This window comes from Zingiber officinale, chromosome 1B (genome assembly GCF_018446385.1).
Source record: "Zingiber officinale cultivar Zhangliang chromosome 1B, Zo_v1.1, whole genome shotgun sequence".
Lineage (NCBI taxonomy): Eukaryota > Viridiplantae > Streptophyta > Magnoliopsida > Zingiberales > Zingiberaceae > Zingiber > Zingiber officinale.
This window is the reverse complement of record NC_055986.1, coordinates 8545553-8563388: the sequence shown is the minus strand read 5'-3', so window position 1 is coordinate 8563388 and position 17836 is coordinate 8545553. Positions and strand designations below refer to the sequence as shown.

General features: G+C 36.1%; 1 protein-coding gene across 4 annotated transcripts; it reads left to right on the top strand.

The window, feature by feature from the left end:
• Nucleotides 1-1806: 1806 nt before the first annotated feature.
• LOC122049217 (putative protease Do-like 14) lies at nt 1807-14045 on the top strand. 4 transcript variants are annotated; one of them, XM_042610644.1, is made up of 10 exons: nt 1807-2099; nt 2184-2251; nt 2364-2519; nt 2578-2705; nt 3561-3772; nt 4481-4562; nt 5817-5959; nt 7186-7306; nt 13060-13152; nt 13675-14045. In XM_042610644.1, the coding sequence occupies exons 1-10, from the start codon at nt 1822-1824 to the stop codon at nt 13783-13785; spliced, it is 1392 nt and encodes a 463-aa protein (XP_042466578.1). In that variant the 5' UTR covers nt 1807-1821; the 3' UTR covers nt 13786-14045. The 4 variants fall into 4 exon arrangements, with proteins under 4 accessions (XP_042466578.1, XP_042466571.1, XP_042466588.1 ...); XM_042610637.1 differs by having other exon boundaries at nt 2181-2251; XM_042610654.1 differs by having other exon boundaries at nt 1856-2099; nt 2184-2285.
• The last annotated feature ends 3791 nt before the right edge of the window (nt 14046-17836 follow it).

Sequence of the window (17836 nt, the reverse complement as noted above, 5' to 3'; positions counted from 1 at the left end):
TGCAATTAGATGGGTGACGGCAGGCTAACGTGAGATCTGAAAATTCTACATATTAATATATGTAGCGCTGCAATAAAGTCATTACATGGATAAATGTTTTAGTAACACCTGGAGTAATCACTTGATAAAAGGAGATTTGTTGGTCGGTATTTTTATCAATTTGTTTCTATGTTACTACAAAAAAAAAATAAATCATAAATAATTATTAATTATTAGTACAAGTGATCAAAATATTATGAAAGATATATTCGAACACATCAAATTTTGATCCCAAAATTTCATATGACAATATCTCCTATTTTAATCATCACATTGCCCAAAAATTATCCTACTTTTATGGATTAATCATAAAATTAGGATGAGTATACTCAGAGTATTATTAGACTAACATAGAAAATAGCTATAACAGACCAAAAGATTCTTACCCATCGAGACATAACATCTGTTGGAATACTAATATGGGCACTATTTTATATCGGCCTGGGAGAGTGAGAGGAGTCGTTCCTCGCACTTCACGCATCCTAGCCCACGACGTATCTACACCATTCTCCCACTCATCAAACCAGGTCTCCTGTCAAGCTCGATTCAGGTTGGACCGTGGTTTCATGACTTCGTCTTAGTTTGCTGGCTTGACCCGAGCTTGGCTTGAGTGGGGCTGGTGTTGATCGAGTCATGAGCCTGCCATGTGGTACATCAATGATAATGGTTTGTGTTTTAATCGACATGGCCATTGTGTTCATTTGAAGTAGCAGCTTGGTGATTTATGTTTCTTTTATGCCTAGCAGTGAAATTATAAAAGTTTTAAGTTTAAACTTAGGATGACCAATCAGGCCATTTAATATATATATATTATAGAAAAAAAATTTCAATCATAACTTTAACTTTACATGCAATCCTCAATCATAACAATTTTTATTTACACCAAAGTTTTATTTACTTAAACTCCCTCATACAAATATTGTTACCTAATTGCCCCTCAAATTTTTTTAGGTACAAAAGGTCTAAAAATAAGTGTAATTCCTCTTAAAATCAACACTTTACACTAGAAGTCTAGAATTGAGTACAATTTTTTTCCTAATTAATACAAGTTCTCTTAAATTTAGCATCGTTTAAAGAAAATATAATATATTTTTCATCCAATTGAGTATCATTTAAAAAAAATATAGTATATTTTTCATCCAATTGAGGTGAAAAAAGAATCGTACTCAATTTAATAGAAAATATACTAAAACGAGTATAATTTCTCTTAAAGTCAACACTTTATACTAAAATCAAGTGTATTTTTTTATCAAAATGTCACTCATATATTTTTAGATACAAATAATCTAAAATGAATATAATTCTTATTAAATTCAGTACTTTAAGTTAGAATTGAGTATATTTTTTTTATTAAATTGAACAAGATTTTTTTCCTATTTAATATAATTCCTCCTAAATTCAACATCATTTAAAGAAAATCTAGTATATTTTTCATCAAATTGAGTATTATTTAAAGAAAATTTAGTATATTTTTCATCCAATTGAGATGAAAAAAGAATTATATTCAATTTGATAGAAAATATATTCTATTCTAGTTGAATGTACTGAATTTAAAAAGAATTATATTTATTTTTAAATTTTTTATACTTAAAAATTTTAAAGATAATTAGATAAATATATTTAACTAGAAATTGGAAATAAAGATTTTTATTAGTAAGAGCTGTATATAAAATTTTATTTATCAATGGGACTGAATGTGAATTTTCCTTTATGTATAACCCGTCTAATTAATTAGAAAGAGGGCAATTTAGAAATTTGACCATTTTGTAATTTGCCCCGTTCATGTTTTCATATTTCCACTTCTGCAAGTGGAATGCGGAAGGGACTAGAAATCGAAACGGTGCGTTGCGGAAAAACTTATGTCCTGCCTCGCCGCCGAGCCAACGACTGCTCCTCCTCCATCGCCTCCTTTTGACGTCGGTGAGGGCGAAATATGTTCCGCGGCCTTCTCTCTCGAAATCCCCGCCGTGGCGTCGCCACTGGTCTCCTCGCTCTCACCGCCTTCTGCGCTGGCGGCGCTACTCTTGGTTCCTCCTCCGACCGACCCTCCCATCGGACAAGTAACCCTCCGCTGCTCCAATTTGTTTTTCTTCTCTGAATCTATTATATTCTTTCTCACACATATGTTCTCCCCTTCTCAGCAGATGTAGCGATTTCGATCTCCGTCCCGTTAAGACAACTTCTATCGTCGACTCCATCGATTTTCTCGCAGGTGTTCGCTCTTTCATTCTCAGTCCCTTCTCCAGGTTTACACCTAACTAGTCGCGCTTAAAAGCTTTCCTTCATCGCTTCGGAATTGCATAATTTTTTAATCTGATTCTTAGAGTCTTCTGCACGACATTATTCAACCGCGAACCCTCTCACTCCTCCTGATTCGAGTAAGGATGTGCCATGCTGCGCTGGATGTCTGGGAAGGAACACTATTGCTAAGGCGGCCGCTGCAGCTGGTCCTGCTGTGGTGAATATATGTGTTACTGAAGGTGAACCTCAATCGGTGGAATTGTTTGAATGGTGAACTTTTTAAATACTTCTTTGCAGGTCTATATGGTCCGATGCGTGCAAAGAGTATAGGGTCTGGGACTATCATTGATCCGGACGGAACGATCTTGACGTGTGCACATTGCATAGCAGACATTGCCAATATGAAAAGGGTCTCAAAAGGCAAAGTGAGTGTGCTAACCTACAACTTAATCAGAACTTTTAGCCTTATCCATTTTGATGAAGAAATTTGTGGGAATGGGATGATGACTAAGAATTTTGAATTTGCAGCTGTGATATCTTGAACTTGGTCACACATACTATTTGAGTGAAGTTATAAGCAATTTGATTCCCCCGTGTAGATTAATCAAGAATTTTACTGGAGTCTTAGTTCGCCTTGGTAGGGTAGCATACTGTCAGATGCCTACCTGTGTTTTAGAAGTTTCCTTGGTTTGCTTGTTTTCATACAAATTTGAATGACAGTCATATGCTGATACTCCTAACTGAGCCTGGTTTATGTCAGAGTAGGCTAAGTTTGTTTAAGATGAGATGTAAGAGTATATACAATTAGATGCATTGCTTTAGTGATTCTATGGTGTTTGTTGATTATGAGGGTGTTAATATTTCAGTTGGACAACATATCAAATACTGAAATGTTTTTTTTGACTAAAATATGGATGGCTTCGTAATAAATAGGCTAAAAAATCTCAATTTCATGTTGAGAAAAGCTCGTTCCTCCAGATTCTTGTCCCCTTTAAACCTCCCTACTACTTTTTTTTGGGGTTATTTCAGCAGAGTGAATTGAATGAATATTTAGTAAAGATCGCCTGAGGTAAAGTAAGCTACTTTGGTCCTATGGTTCTGAACCAAAGTGGTATATCATCATCATTATATTATGATTGTCTTTGTAGTTGTTGGTTGCATCAAAGAAAGCCTTGTACTAGATTTGAGATGATGACAGTGTGGTTTGACTTGAAGTTATATAATCTGCCGTTATGGCTTCATATTTCTAGTTTCTACCTATCTCGTTGTTTTATAAACAGGTTGGTGTGACTTTACAAGATGGACGTGAATTTGAAGGCACTGTGATCAATGCAGACTTTCCTTCTGACATTGCTGTTGTGAAGATACATTCCAAAACTCCACTACCATCAGTCAAATTTGGATCATCATCTAAGCTTCTTCCAGGTGATTGGGTTATAGCCTTGGGCTGCCCACTTACTCTGCAAAATACCATAACATCTGGTATAGTAAGGTACATTGATGTTGCTATGAATTTTTTGATGATTTCATTTTTGCTATATTGTAATAGTTTCTTCTCATTTTCTATTAGTTAGTCCAGAATTTGATTAATATGCTATTGAAATTGTTATTATATTTGAGATAAAATGCTAAGATGAATGACATCTTATTTAAATTGTCATTGTAGCAGAGATTAAAAAGCTAAAATGAATGCGTGGAGTTACTTGAAAATTTAAAATAAAAATATTATTTTCTGGGAGCAGTTAGATATATCTCCAATCAAATGAGAGAAAATAGATAAGATGGTATTGACATATTCAAATGCAGTCAGTTAGATTCTGTAGTTCTAAGAGATGAATCTATTAGAGTGGACCAAAAATGTAGAGGGAGACCAGGTAAAATGGCATGAAATAGGAAATGACAACTACTGTGAATATTACTAGTAATATATAGCATCGCACGGAGCTTAATGGAGGTGTAAGATTCGAGTATTTAACCCCAAATAGTTGGGACAAACACAACATGATGGTGATGATCTTATTTTAAATTGTTCTAGTCCAACTATCTTCTGCTGTAATAAGAAGATTAGATGTAGCGCAATCATATTATCCTAACCTTGTGACTGTATCTGATTTTGTCTTATTTTTTTTATTCAAGTATTGCAGGTCCTTTTTATTTTTTTCCTCACTTTGAACTTCTCACTGTTGCCTTTGTTATGTAGCTGTGTTGATCGGAAAAGCAGCGATTTGGGTCTTGGAGGAATTCGAAGGGAGTATTTGCAAACTGATTGTGCAATTAATGAGGCAGGCTCACTTTCTCTTTCATGTTAATTGAAGTTGGTGCATGTGCTATGCTTTTCTGTATCTTCTTATGTTTTAATTTTTATTGTTTGAGATGTTACCTTCTTATGTTCTTATTTTATTTTACTTTGTTATAGATGCTGAAGTATCAATTTTTTTGTTGTTAAGAGTTTACCCACAAAAGGCATCACCCTGCATAACACCAACTAACCAATGCCATTGCTAATGAATCATTCTTCTCACTAACAAAAATTGATGCTGACAACTTGAATTGAAGTTGACTATCCTCATGATTTGATGGTGAAACCCAGTTAATTCAGGTTAAGATCTTGACATGTTGACAATAGAGAGCTTGTTTTTCATTCATTTTTTTTACACAAAATAAGAAGTTGCCTCTGTTTTATCTATGACTATGAGAGGATGAGGCTATGAAGAGCTCAGGGTGCATCATGTTGATGCATAAAATAGGGAGAGCAACAGTTTGATCGCGCTTTTGTTGTTGCTATTGATGTCGAGTTATGATGTTGACGTGTTGGAGGGTGGAGTTGATATGGTGTTGTGAGATGGTCACAGATTTGGAGTAAAGTGCTCTTCCATGAGATTGATATGCGGTGGGAGGACTTCAGGAAAGAGCAATGGAGGAATGAAGGTTGGTTGAAGTTATTTAGGTGTGGAGGGGAGGAATTTATCACTCTGAAAGGCATTCAGAGGTATAGAAGGGGCCATGTGTAGTGTGATGTTGATTAATGAGGAAACATTGTAGGTATTTGCAAGTGTTTCAGCACCAGTGTAGTTGACCATTAACAACATATCTGCTAATTTTCTTTTACTCAAAATACCAGAATTTATGGGCATTGGTTTTTTATCTAAACAAATTTGTTAGTTTTCCTAAGAAGATGGTGTTTTTAAGATGATTGATATAATGAAACATTAGTATTATCTTGGATTCATAATTCAACTTTATTGGACTTCCCTAAGAATCTAATTGTTTCTTTTTCATTTCAAACTTCTGCTCAATGTTCCTTACCTAACTTCTAAAATTTCCTGTAGTCTTGGGCCTCTTGGCTTGACTTAACAAAACAGCATCATGGCCATTCTTTGTTTCAGAGGAAAATAGAGTTCATTTTCTGTCTGGTCATAACGTGTTGTTCCTTACTGATTTTATTTTTTCTGCCCTACCATTTTCTATTGCTTCACCAATCAAATAATATATCTTTCTTTCCACTGTTCTTCTCAACTTATATGTATATTCTACAGGGAAATTCCGGAGGACCCCTTGTTAATCTTGATGGTGAGGTTGTAGGTGTTAACATTATGAAAGTTGCTGCAGCTGATGGATTGAGCTTTGCAGTTCCAATTGATTCAGTCATCAAAATCATTGAGCAATTTAGGAAGAATGGGTATGCAGTGTTGATTGTATCCTCTTAATAAAATTTGTAACGTCATTCATCTTTTTTTTTTTTGGCAAGTTCCTTTTGCTTTTCTATTTGATTGACAGAACTACTGTTGCTGTAGCTTTACTCACGTTAGTCACATATTTTTATCATTTTATGTGGGTCTTAGCAAAAAAGGGTTGGGTTATTTTTAGACTGAAAAAAATTGTCAAAATAAGGGTGTCAAGGATTCTATTTTTGTATAATTTTAAAAATTGGATGCAGAAGGTGCAGGATCTTAAACTTCATTTCAGCTAATTCTGGGCCAGCAGCAATGGTAAGACAGAGAATGCAAGTGTTATCCATAATGATTGGGTGTAAAGTGTCTGGAGGTGACTTTTCATGTCTTCCTTCAAATCCCAAGGCTCAACCTTGGATAGTTAGTGAAACTACCAAGCTAGAATTTCTTTTTGGGTCTTCTTTTTCAGCTCCAGTCACTTGATGATAGAATCTCTGGACTGATAAAAAAAGTTCTACTTTTTTATCAGTCCAGAGATTCTATCATCATTTCATACAAGTTCATTGATATCTTCTTTTTATAAAGCAAATTAATTTTGATTCTTGAATGATCGGAGTCACTTCTAGTTCTATTGTCACAAAAGATTCCCTATTATCTAAAAAAAGACCCATATCAATAATTATGAACACTTCCTCACTATCTTCTATGGGTTAACTAAAACTTAGGGCATGCACATAAGCACATTATTTTGGTCCTTTCTTTAATATAAAATACAAGTTCATTTCCTGTAGCCTTAGCATAAATGTGAATTTGTACTGGTGCATTTTATGATTTTTACATCAATAACAGTGGCACTGCAGTAGTTAACTTTTTATATCATACATATTTTATGTCATTTTATCTCAATTTTTCACGATCTCTGGAATTGTTTGTACAACTGGCTATGCAATATGCAGTTCTTGCAAATTAGTTATGGTGAACCCCCTATGGTTTGTCAACAAGGTAGCATAAGTTTTCTGAAATTGAATGTGTTTCCTATCATAAACATGGCTCAAATTGTTGCTAGAACTCTTTAGTTGTGTTTCTTGAACAGATTTGATACTGAAATTGGTATTGACATTCATGGACCGTGCTATGAAGTTTTTTACCTTGATTGTATGCCTAATATTGTGTACGTGAATTATTGGATGAAAGAAATGAAGAATTTATATCTCTGAATATTTTGTTTGTGCAGTAGAGTGGTTCGTCCATGGCTTGGACTGAAGATGCTTGATCTTAATGAAATGAAAATTGCACAGTTCAAGGAGAGAGATGATTCATTTCCTGATGTTATCAAAGGAGTTCTTGTGCCCGTGGTAAGTTTTCCTTAGTATTTGTATTCTCTAAGAAAAAGGAATTGCTTTTGAATACTGAAGTTACGTTTGGTTAACGTTAATCTATCTCCTGGCAATTACTTCCTCCTCGAATTCATTTGTGTGGTTGGTGTTGGGACCAAAATGTAGCTACAAGGGGGGTGTGAATAGCTCGGCGCGCTCCTCGTGCTCTTCGTTGCTTGTTTCTTCAATGATATGCAGCGGAAATACAAGAAACAAAACATACAACGCTAACACAACGGATTTACTTGGTATCCACCTCAAGAAGAGGTGACTAATCCAAGGATCCACACACTCACGCACCCTCCACTATGTGAACACTCCTTCGCACCACCGGGCGCTTTATAGCCCTACAAGCTCACAAAGATAAGAAGAAAGGGAAGGAATACACAAGCAAAGTTTACAAGAGATGCACAAAAACCCTAACCCTAGCTTCTTCCTCATTTCGATTGACGCCAAGATCAAAGCAGTGCGCCTCCACCTCGAACCAACTAGAACCAGATCAGTGTGAGCTGAGCTGCTGCTGAGAGGAAGCTTTGGATCGATCAGGTTTCGAGATCGTGAGCTCGTTGAGAAGTGCGCTGAAGTTCTGCTGATCAGCGATGACGGCATCGACTCTGCCTGTGTGCGTCGGCGTGTCACCCATGTTACTCCCTCGGGCAGATTGCCTTTGGATCTGGCTTTCGTTCGATCGGGCGCCTGTGCTCCGGGAATGCACGTCGCGGTGATCGATTGTCCCATCATGCGAGAGGCCTGGTCGCGCAGTCGCGGCAGTCCAGCGCCCGCAGCGCCTGCGACGGCAGGACTTATCGCGATTATGCTTCGCCCAGCGCTTATCAGTGGTCCTCCGACGCGGATAACGGGCGAGTCCGGGAGAAGGCCAATCACCGAGCTCGCTCTCACCGACCTACGGCCGGACAAGGCCATCCGACGCTCACATCCACGCCGGTGTCAATCTCAGCGATTGGATGCATTCGCTTCTCTCCAATCACCGGGAGGCGGCGGAGTGTCCCAATGAACGTGAACTACTCTTGTTTTGCTCACTCGGCTGCTTTGCTCGTTGAGTTATCCGACCCACTACGTTGGCGATCACGCCCATGGTTCCTGACCGCGACCTTCACCCACTCGTCATACGTGCTGTCCACGGTCAAGGACAAATCACTCATTGTCACTCGGTCAGGCGGTGTCTCGCGCTCGCTCGTGCGGAGTGGGCTCAGCTCTCGAAGGATACTCCTGCCTTATCTACTGGTCGTACACAGTATGACAGCTCTATCTTGGGACACTAGCCGTCACACTTCACCAGATTTTCCTTGGGCTGATGTCGGTGGCTTTACCACCTACCGGGCTTTGACACGCGGATGTCACTCCTACGCTTCAGCAGATCTGGTTGTAGCACCTTCCGCTACAGCTTTAGCTGTGACTTCTCACGACCCAGCACATACTTGTCGGCTTATGCATACCTATACGCAGCCGCACTTCTCTTCTCGCCTCACTTACGCCGCGGTTAGGACTGACATGCTAACCACAGGTACCTTGGTATCTCCTTGCTAATGCTTCACCACTGACGGTAACTATGTGACGCCTTCGTGCCTTCTGTTTTCACCGGGTTTTCCTCCGCCGGGCACCTCACACGGACTCACGCGCTTGCTCACCACGGCTGCACGACCTTCTTCCTCACCACCCTGGTCACACGTCACCGGCCTTAGACCAGAGTCAACAGCGGAGACTTTCACAACAGAGTGTCGTCAGACTCTCAACCAATCTTACCTCGGACGACTTCTCCGAAGTGCGCAACACAATACCAACTGAGTGTCCATCAACCGTGAGATATAAGCGTGGCTCAATTTCGGAACCCAAGCATACGCCGACGATATGCTGAGCCACGGACACCGTGATGCATACCTCGCTAACCATCCCGTGTACGTTTATTTCTGGAACGACGAATTCTATGCAATTAGCCAATGTAATCCCAACAACAGTGATACCAACAATGAACACTGCCTCCTCACAACCGGTCCACGACCGTTACGATGCTATCTTATACGTTATTTATTCTATCTATTATTTTAAATAAATTTGCTACCTTTTCTAAACAGACAGCACAGTCTTCTTTTTGGTGTCCTTCCTTTCGTCTTTTTTCCGTGTGTATCGTAGTTCGTACATATAATAGCCGGGCGCTACCGGGCGATTGTTCGCACAGGTTATGCAACGTCCTACGTCTTAAAACTGTTATCTCCTCGTCACACGTATTTCTCACTTTCACTAAATCTACACTAATGTTTAACAACGCCCTTGTTATGTGTCCATGCCTTGCTCTGATTCATCCTGCTCACTGATACGATCCACTTAAATTACCTGTGTCCGGTCCATTAGCTCGTAACATAACATACGATGCGGCTGTATCATTTTGTATATCCACCTTAAGTTTAAGTATAGCTCACACATGACACGCGACGCGCCCTCCCATTCCTCCACCCATCTCCGTGCCACACCAAGATATCTCAATAATCCAATCCCATCATCCATGTTTGATCCTAAATATTTAAATTTCTGCTGCTCAGTAAACCTGTCCCCTCCCTATCTCTAATTGTTTAGTTTAATATCGCTAAACTTACTACCATATATTCCGCTTTTTAATCTACTAATTAAAACCTTCTTCTAAGCCTCCAAGATTCTAGCTTAGTATTTACTCCTTCTGCATCTACCAAATAATCATCCGTGAAACAAATACACTACCAGATCTGTGTCTTGAATGTGTGCAGTGAGTTCCATAATTAATGTAAAAGATAGGGACTTAGATCCTTGATGTAACCCTATCTTTATTGGAAATGCTTGATTACTCCACCAAGTCTTTACTCAGTCGTTACATCCTCACGCATATCCTTAATTAGTTCAATATATATTCTGCTAACACCTCTCTTTCTAAAATTCTCCATATAATTTCTCTTGGGACTCTCATCATATGCCTTTTCTAAGTCAATGAATACCATGTGTAGATCTTGTCTTTGCTCTCGATATTTTTCAATTAATTGTCTAAGAAGAATAGTGTTATTATTGTCGACCTTCCAGTGAACCCAAATTGATTTTTCCATCACTATGGTCTCCTTCCTTAATCTTTTTCTATTACTTTTCCCAAAGTTTCATAGTATGACTCATTAGTTTAATACCCTATAGTTTGCACAATTTTAGACGTCTCCTTATTCTTATATAAGGGAACTAGAGTACTTATCCTCCATTGATCGGGCATTTTTTGTTTTTAATATCATGTTAAATAATTTTGTAAGTCATTCAATACCTTGTTTCCTTAAGCACTTTCATACCTCTATCGGAATATCATCTGGTCCAACGGTTTTTCCATTGTGCATCTCATTTAAAGTTTGTTTTACTTCTGAAGTTTGAATTCTACGATAAAAATTAAAATTTCTATGCTCATTTGACCTAATTAAATTATCGAAGGTAAGTTGGTCACCTAAACCTTCATTAAAAAGTTGATGAAAATATCTCTTCCACCGCTCTTTTATTTCTCTATCGTTTACTAATATCCTATTACATTCATCTTTAATACATTTTATTTGGCTAAGATCTCTTGTTTTTCTTTCTCTCACTTTAGCTATTCTATAAATGTCTCTTTCCCCTTCTTTTGTATCCAATTTTTGATATAACCGTTCAAAAGTTTCATTTTTTTGCTTCACTCACTACTTTCTTAGCTTCTTTCTTGGCTATTGTATATTTTTTAAAATTTTTCTCGTTCTTACAAATATATAATTGCTTATAAGCTATTCGTTTTTCCTTCACTTTCTCTTGTACTTTCTCATTCCACCACCAAGATTCTTTACTTAGTGGTGCATGTCCCTTTTGACTCACCGAGTACACTCTTAGCTACTATTTTCAACTTTGATACCATCTTATCCCATGTTATATTAGAGTATTTGTACTCCTACCTTCTCTTAAAGATATTTTGTTTCTTATCCTTTAATTTTCACCACTTAATTTTTGGAGTTGTATATTTTTTTTTTCTATCAATACTATGTTTGAGGCGTATATTCAACACTACTAACCTATATTAGGTAGTTAAGCTTTCTCCAAGAATGACCTTACAATCTTTAGAAATATTTCTATCATTCTTCCTAACCATAAGAAAGTTAATTTGCGATTTATTATTCTCACTTTTGAACGTGACCAAGTATTATTCTCTTTTCTTAAAAAACGTATTAACTAATATAAGGTCATATGCTATAGCAAAATCTAATATAGTTTTCCCTTCCTCATTTCTAGTTTCAAACTCATAACTCCTATGTACCTTCTCATATTCCTCATTTTCACTCCGATACGGCCATTTAGATCACCTCCTATTAAAATCCTTTCATTTGGTGGAATATTTTGTAATATTTCATCTAAGTCCTCCCAAAACCTTAATTTGGTAGCTTCATCTAATCCTACTTGTGGTGCATATACGCTAATTATGTTCATAGTTTCTTTCGCCACTATTATCTTAAAAGTTATAATTCTATCCTTTTCTAACTACTCCTACAACTTCATCCTTTAACAAACTATCTACAATAATACCCACTCCATTTCTTGTTTTACTTTTTTCAGTGTACCATAACTTAAAACCCGAGTTCTCTATCATCTTTGCCTTCTCACCTGTCCATTTTGTCTCTTGTACACATAAAATATTAATTTTTCTCCTAATCATCATATCTACTACCTCCATTGATTTACCAGTGAGAGTTCCTATATTCCATGTTCCAAATCTTAGATTATTAGTTTTCCTATCATATTTGTTCTTATCTAACCTATGGTGTGAGAACTCTTGCCTATTTAACACTACACCCAAGTTCTCATGGAGATGTAGCGGTCCTTGCTGAGACGTTACAGTCGGACCCTGTAACGCGAACTCTTGCATATTTATCACTACACCCGAGTTCTGGAGATGTAGCGGTCCTTGCCGAGACGTTACAGTCGGACCCTGCAACGCGTTCCTTCCGGGGAACAACCTAGCATTAGCACAATAGTTTAATGGATTCATTCATGAAATTTTGCCATAGTTTGACGTTGGCTGGTAACCTAACGCAACCCTCCTCCTTTATCTGGGCTTGGGACCGGCCATGACTGGTCATCATGGGCGGAGTTCCTGATAGAAACAACTAACCTTCATTTTTTTTTGGACATTAGAAATTACTCTATGGCAATAAATCAGCTTTTGCAAATTCAGAGAAACGATAATGATCTGTTTTACTAGATCCCATGATACTCTATAATTAAGTTTGATGCTGAGACTGTTGTTCTCTTATGTATTGATTGTAGCAGTCTAATCTGCATTCTTGACTTTTTGGACCACTTTGTTCTCTTAGATAATCACATGTCTGACCAATTAAATAACTTAAGATATCTCCTGCCATATAATCAATTGTACAGAAAAAATGCTCATCTTCTTTGTTTAAAATGGAAAGAGATAGAGAATTTTCTTTATCTACTATGGTCTTGCTAAAGTTTGCAGTTTTCCTTACAGCTATTTTTGTGTAATCTGTGATTGTGCAATGTGTCAACTTTCTACCACTACGAATCAACATATCAGCTACTGTTGGTTTAGACAATAAATAATCTCATCCAATAATGTGCTTGTTGCAGTAAATTATTTTAAACCATCATGCACAATCTGGATTATTTTTAACCACCCTATTTTGAGATGTTATGTTCCTGAAACAAACTGAGGCAATGATATTGTCAACCAGGTAACTCCAGGATCTCCTGGAGACCGTGCAGGATTCCGACCGGGTGATGTCGTAATTGAGTTTGATGGCAGACCAGTTGGAGGCATTAAAGAGGTAATACACTTGATATTCAGCAAACAATCTGCATGATTGAAGTCATGTTTGAAGGACTTATTTTTATTCTAAATAGTTGAACGTAAGATGAAGTACTCGCCACTTTCTTTTATATTTATTTTTTTTGTTTTTCAGTAAAGAAATACTTGCTTCTATAAGCTGTACACTTCAACACTATCGAAATAACATATACTTCATGGCTTAGTGACTTCTTTTCCATTTAAATACGGGGCTTTATTATACAACCTATGTTAATTTCAATACCCGTTATTAGTCTTCAATTTATTATCACACGGCAAGGATTTATATCCTCACCCACAACCTTGCTGCTGGTGACTTGGTGCATTATGTTTGTTGCTTCAGGATTGTAGATATAGATATCGCATTCAATTGCCTAGGTTATTTTAGTTTAAGATTCATCATGATTTATTTTGAATGCGCACTGCAATTTTGAAAAACAATTCAAACCTTCAGATTCTAAATCGGATTGTACTAACAACAAATATTGTTTTGTATATACAGATCATTGACATCATGGAGGATAAAGTAGGGGTGCCGCTGAAAGTTTTGGTGAAGCGATCGAACAACAAATCAATCACATTGACTGTAGTGCCAGAGGAAGCTGTTGATTAAGTAAAACCTTAAAGCAACTATAGCAGTGCTGATAATTTTAATCAATTTTAAATCTGTATGTATTTTAATCTTATATAAGCTAGAGCATCCATTTTTTGACAACCGTGAAATTTTTTGAGTGCAATAATTGAACAAAGAGATAAAGTAGCAGTGCTGATTGATTTTCTCGATTGATTGCTCTTCTGGGAGTATCTGTTAATTGATCGAGAGACTAGTCTTGTTTATTTGTGTTGCCACATGAATGCATTTTTTTTTTTTCATTGTAGTCATTTTTGCGATAGTGTAAGTGGAAAGAAAGTAACAGAAACGAAGATTTCAGCGGCGTCAAGCATGCGGTGGCACCTCAAACTCCTGTTGAAAATTTCAACGCAAAGATGATCGAGAAATGTCGTTTTGCTCACTTCAGCTTTCGTTCTTCTGTAAGTTATCCTTAGTGTTTTTTGGCTTTCTCTTTAATCCGAATTTGCATAAAAATTAATTTTTAACTATGCAATTTGTTTGTAAATTCACTTGTGGGAATAAACGTGTGTATGATTTACTTACATGTAGACACTAATCTGTCATTAAATATTAATAATTATTTGATCTAGTCGTATTTAAGTTAGATTAAGATAATTTTAACTAAAGACCAATTGTTTAATTGGATTTAACCGTGTCACTCAATTTGATACGAGGATATATATAAAATATTTGTGATAGATTTTTTTCATCCCAGCGTCCTATTTTGTTAGTGCTATGAGTATTGCACATGGTTCATTATAACTTTTCAACCTAATTAAAGAGAAAATCCACTCATTCAATGCCCTCAATCATAAAGAAATTGCTCCGGGTCTGGTACCGTAGTAAGATATTTAGGTTATCATCTAGACATTCACAGTTTGATCACAGCTATAACGTATTTATAGAAATTTTTTCTCTAAATGGGACGTGTAATTAAAGGATACTATACTTTTGGATTGTTCGTTGTGCGCACTTTTCAATTTATCTTGATGGTCGATAAAAAAATTTCATGAGATCGAATCGATCACCACCGAACTATTACAAAATTTATCATTTTTTTCAATCATAAAGAAATTATCATTCATCTTCTGCAACTTAATTTCTTCTCGTTCTTCTTCAAAACCATCCTTTGAATTAATATCTTTTTCCCACAAGTAATTTAAAATTACATAAAAACATCATTAAAAAAAATTATAAACAGAGTTATTTGATTTAAGATTTATTAAATCTTCAAAAAAAAAAAGCATTAGGGAAATTAAGTCAACGTCCACTATTATCTTTGAGCAACCGTATCGTCCCCATCAACAGTAAGTTCCCTGTCAAACGTGCAGGGAATAATGCATGGTTCATCATGTACGTAGACCAGCTAGGGCGTACAAAGTATCTTTCTAATGTCAACCCGAAGATGTCCCTTTCCAACAAAGAGTGCACATAGAATGAATCATGCGTGAAAGAGGCCAAGAAGATGTTCACATCATCATCTCCCTTTCATAACCAATATTTTTTCTGGAAATCTTATGCACTCGATCGAAAGGATTTCTTCAAACGAAGTATTCTCTCGATCGTAGAGACTCATACAATTCAAAAATCGGATTTTTATCATTGATATAAGCGATGAATATTAATTATAAATCTAATCTGAAATTCTCAATCAACGCCATTATTTGTTGACGTCGCTGGAACAAATCTGAAAATAAAAAACAAGCATGATCTTCCGAAGGAGAGAGGTGACGACAGCTAGCTATATTAATTCTTCTTTCCGGAGTGGATGAAAGAAATTTCGTTCCACACTAATATAATCCTTCAATGACTCTCAGTCCTATACATATACGCATCATAAATAACAAAAATCAAATAATAGTTTTTTACACAAAGTTCATATCCTTTAATTAAACCCTTATTAAAATATCGATTAGATCATTTTATTGGATTTATTCATAATCGCAATTTCGCGTGTTACAATTTTAACTTGTAAATCCAACAAATAGAAGAATAAATACCGCACTTGCTTCCTTTACCACCTACAAACATGGGCAGAGCGGATGTAGGCCCAGCTGCCCACACTGGTTCAATAAAAAACTTTTAAAAAATTTATTAATTCCAAGGAGGGGTATTAACTGTCCACGCTGGCAAATAAAAAAAAAATCACACGAACAATCTTAAGGGTGCAGTGGAGATTTATAGCCTACAATTTATATTATAAATCTCTTAATATAAATCCCTCTCTTACTATATAAGTGTGATTTATAATTTTTTTTATAAACTTATATCAAAATCTTGGGACCAGATTTATAAAAAAAAATAATTGAGAGAGGATAGAGAAAGAATTTTAAAAGAAGTGGAGTTTTTAAAAGAGAGAGGTTTTATGATAATAGAGAGTGATTTTTAAAATAAGTAAGGTTTTTAACTTTTGATGTAACAATGATATGACAGAGTATAAATCTCTTTAAGAAATTTACGACTACGAATGCCCTAACTACCCCAAGAAAAGAGTTAACTTGAAGACGTGTTATATGAATATATGATATAGAACTAACTTAATATGCTAACAAATGCTGTGAATCCGCGATGTAATTACCATGATTATGCTAATAAAGGAATTATGTTTTTAAGCATATTATTTTTACCTGAAAAGGGTGAGTCATCAATGAGCTGCCTTCGAGGTTGACTAAATCGCTAAGCACCAAGGAGGGTGGACCGCCTGGAGGACGCACTAAGCTAGAAAGATATAGAGGAAAGGGAGAAGAGAGTTAGAATAGAGGTTGAGGTTGTCTTGGTTCAATCATTCCGATGCTCAAATCAATTTCCTACGAGGAGATATGAAGCTTGTTCTGGCTGAGCAAGGCGATTGGATCAGCCTTTGCAGATCTAACCAAATGAGATGATGGAGCTGTGTAGCTTATTCTAGCTGAGCAAGTCGATCAAATCGATGAAGTCGATCCAACCAAATGAGATGACCGATCGAAGGATAGGTGAAAACGTGGAACTTATTCTAGCTGAGTGAGGCGATCGGATCGGCGAAGTCATTCTGATTGAATGAGATGACCGATTGGAGGAGCTGTGGAGCTTATTCTGGCTGAGCGAGGTGATCAAATCAACGAAGCCATTCTGACCGAATGAGATGACCGATCGGAGGATCATTTTTAAATAGGTTGATTGAAATTGACCCTGTGGTCCTAGTTTAACTTTGCTCCTTATCAGCATTGGCCATATATTGACTTCCTTGTACACGTGGAAGCTCTTAATATTCCCTGCAACATGTATCAAAAAATATATTATGTCAAGAAAGAAGTAAATATCAGTTGTTTTGTGTTATGTGGATAGTAGTGGACATGCAAATGAATGCTTTATCAGAATTGAGCATGTTACTCGTATTATAATATTGTGACTTAAAGTTATCATTGATAATATGTTCTCTAAATATAATTTAAGCATGCATGTTTTAAATTGAAATGACAGAATTTTGATGAAGCAAGTAATATGCCGGGTAAATTTAATAATTAAAAACACTCATCTCAAAGGAGAATCCAAGTGTATTTTACACATTTTTTTCATTAACTTCAACTAGCTACAACCAAGAAAAATCTTTCAATTTCTAATTTCTTTTGTGTTATTAGTGATATGGTAAATGTCGTTGGATTATTCGACCAACATTCTAAATGTAGTGATAAATATTGTTGGATATTTAGATTTTTAATTTCTTTTGGTTACGATTGTCACTGCGACAATAAATAGAGTGTTTTCAATTGTGAAAAATAGATTATACAATAGAATGAGTAATGATTGGATGAATGATAATTTTATTTTATATATAGAGAAAAATAACAAAGGATTGTACAAAGGTTTTAAAATACGAAGATTAAAAAAAAATTATAAATCAATTATTTTATAATTTTTTATGATTATAAATTTTTATATATTTTTTATTTTATTAATTATATTATATTATTACCTGAACATGAACCAAGATCCTAAATCCGCCCGGCCTACAAACTTCTAAAGTCATCAGTTCACATAATCCTTTCCACCGAACTTGTTCAAGATTTCACAA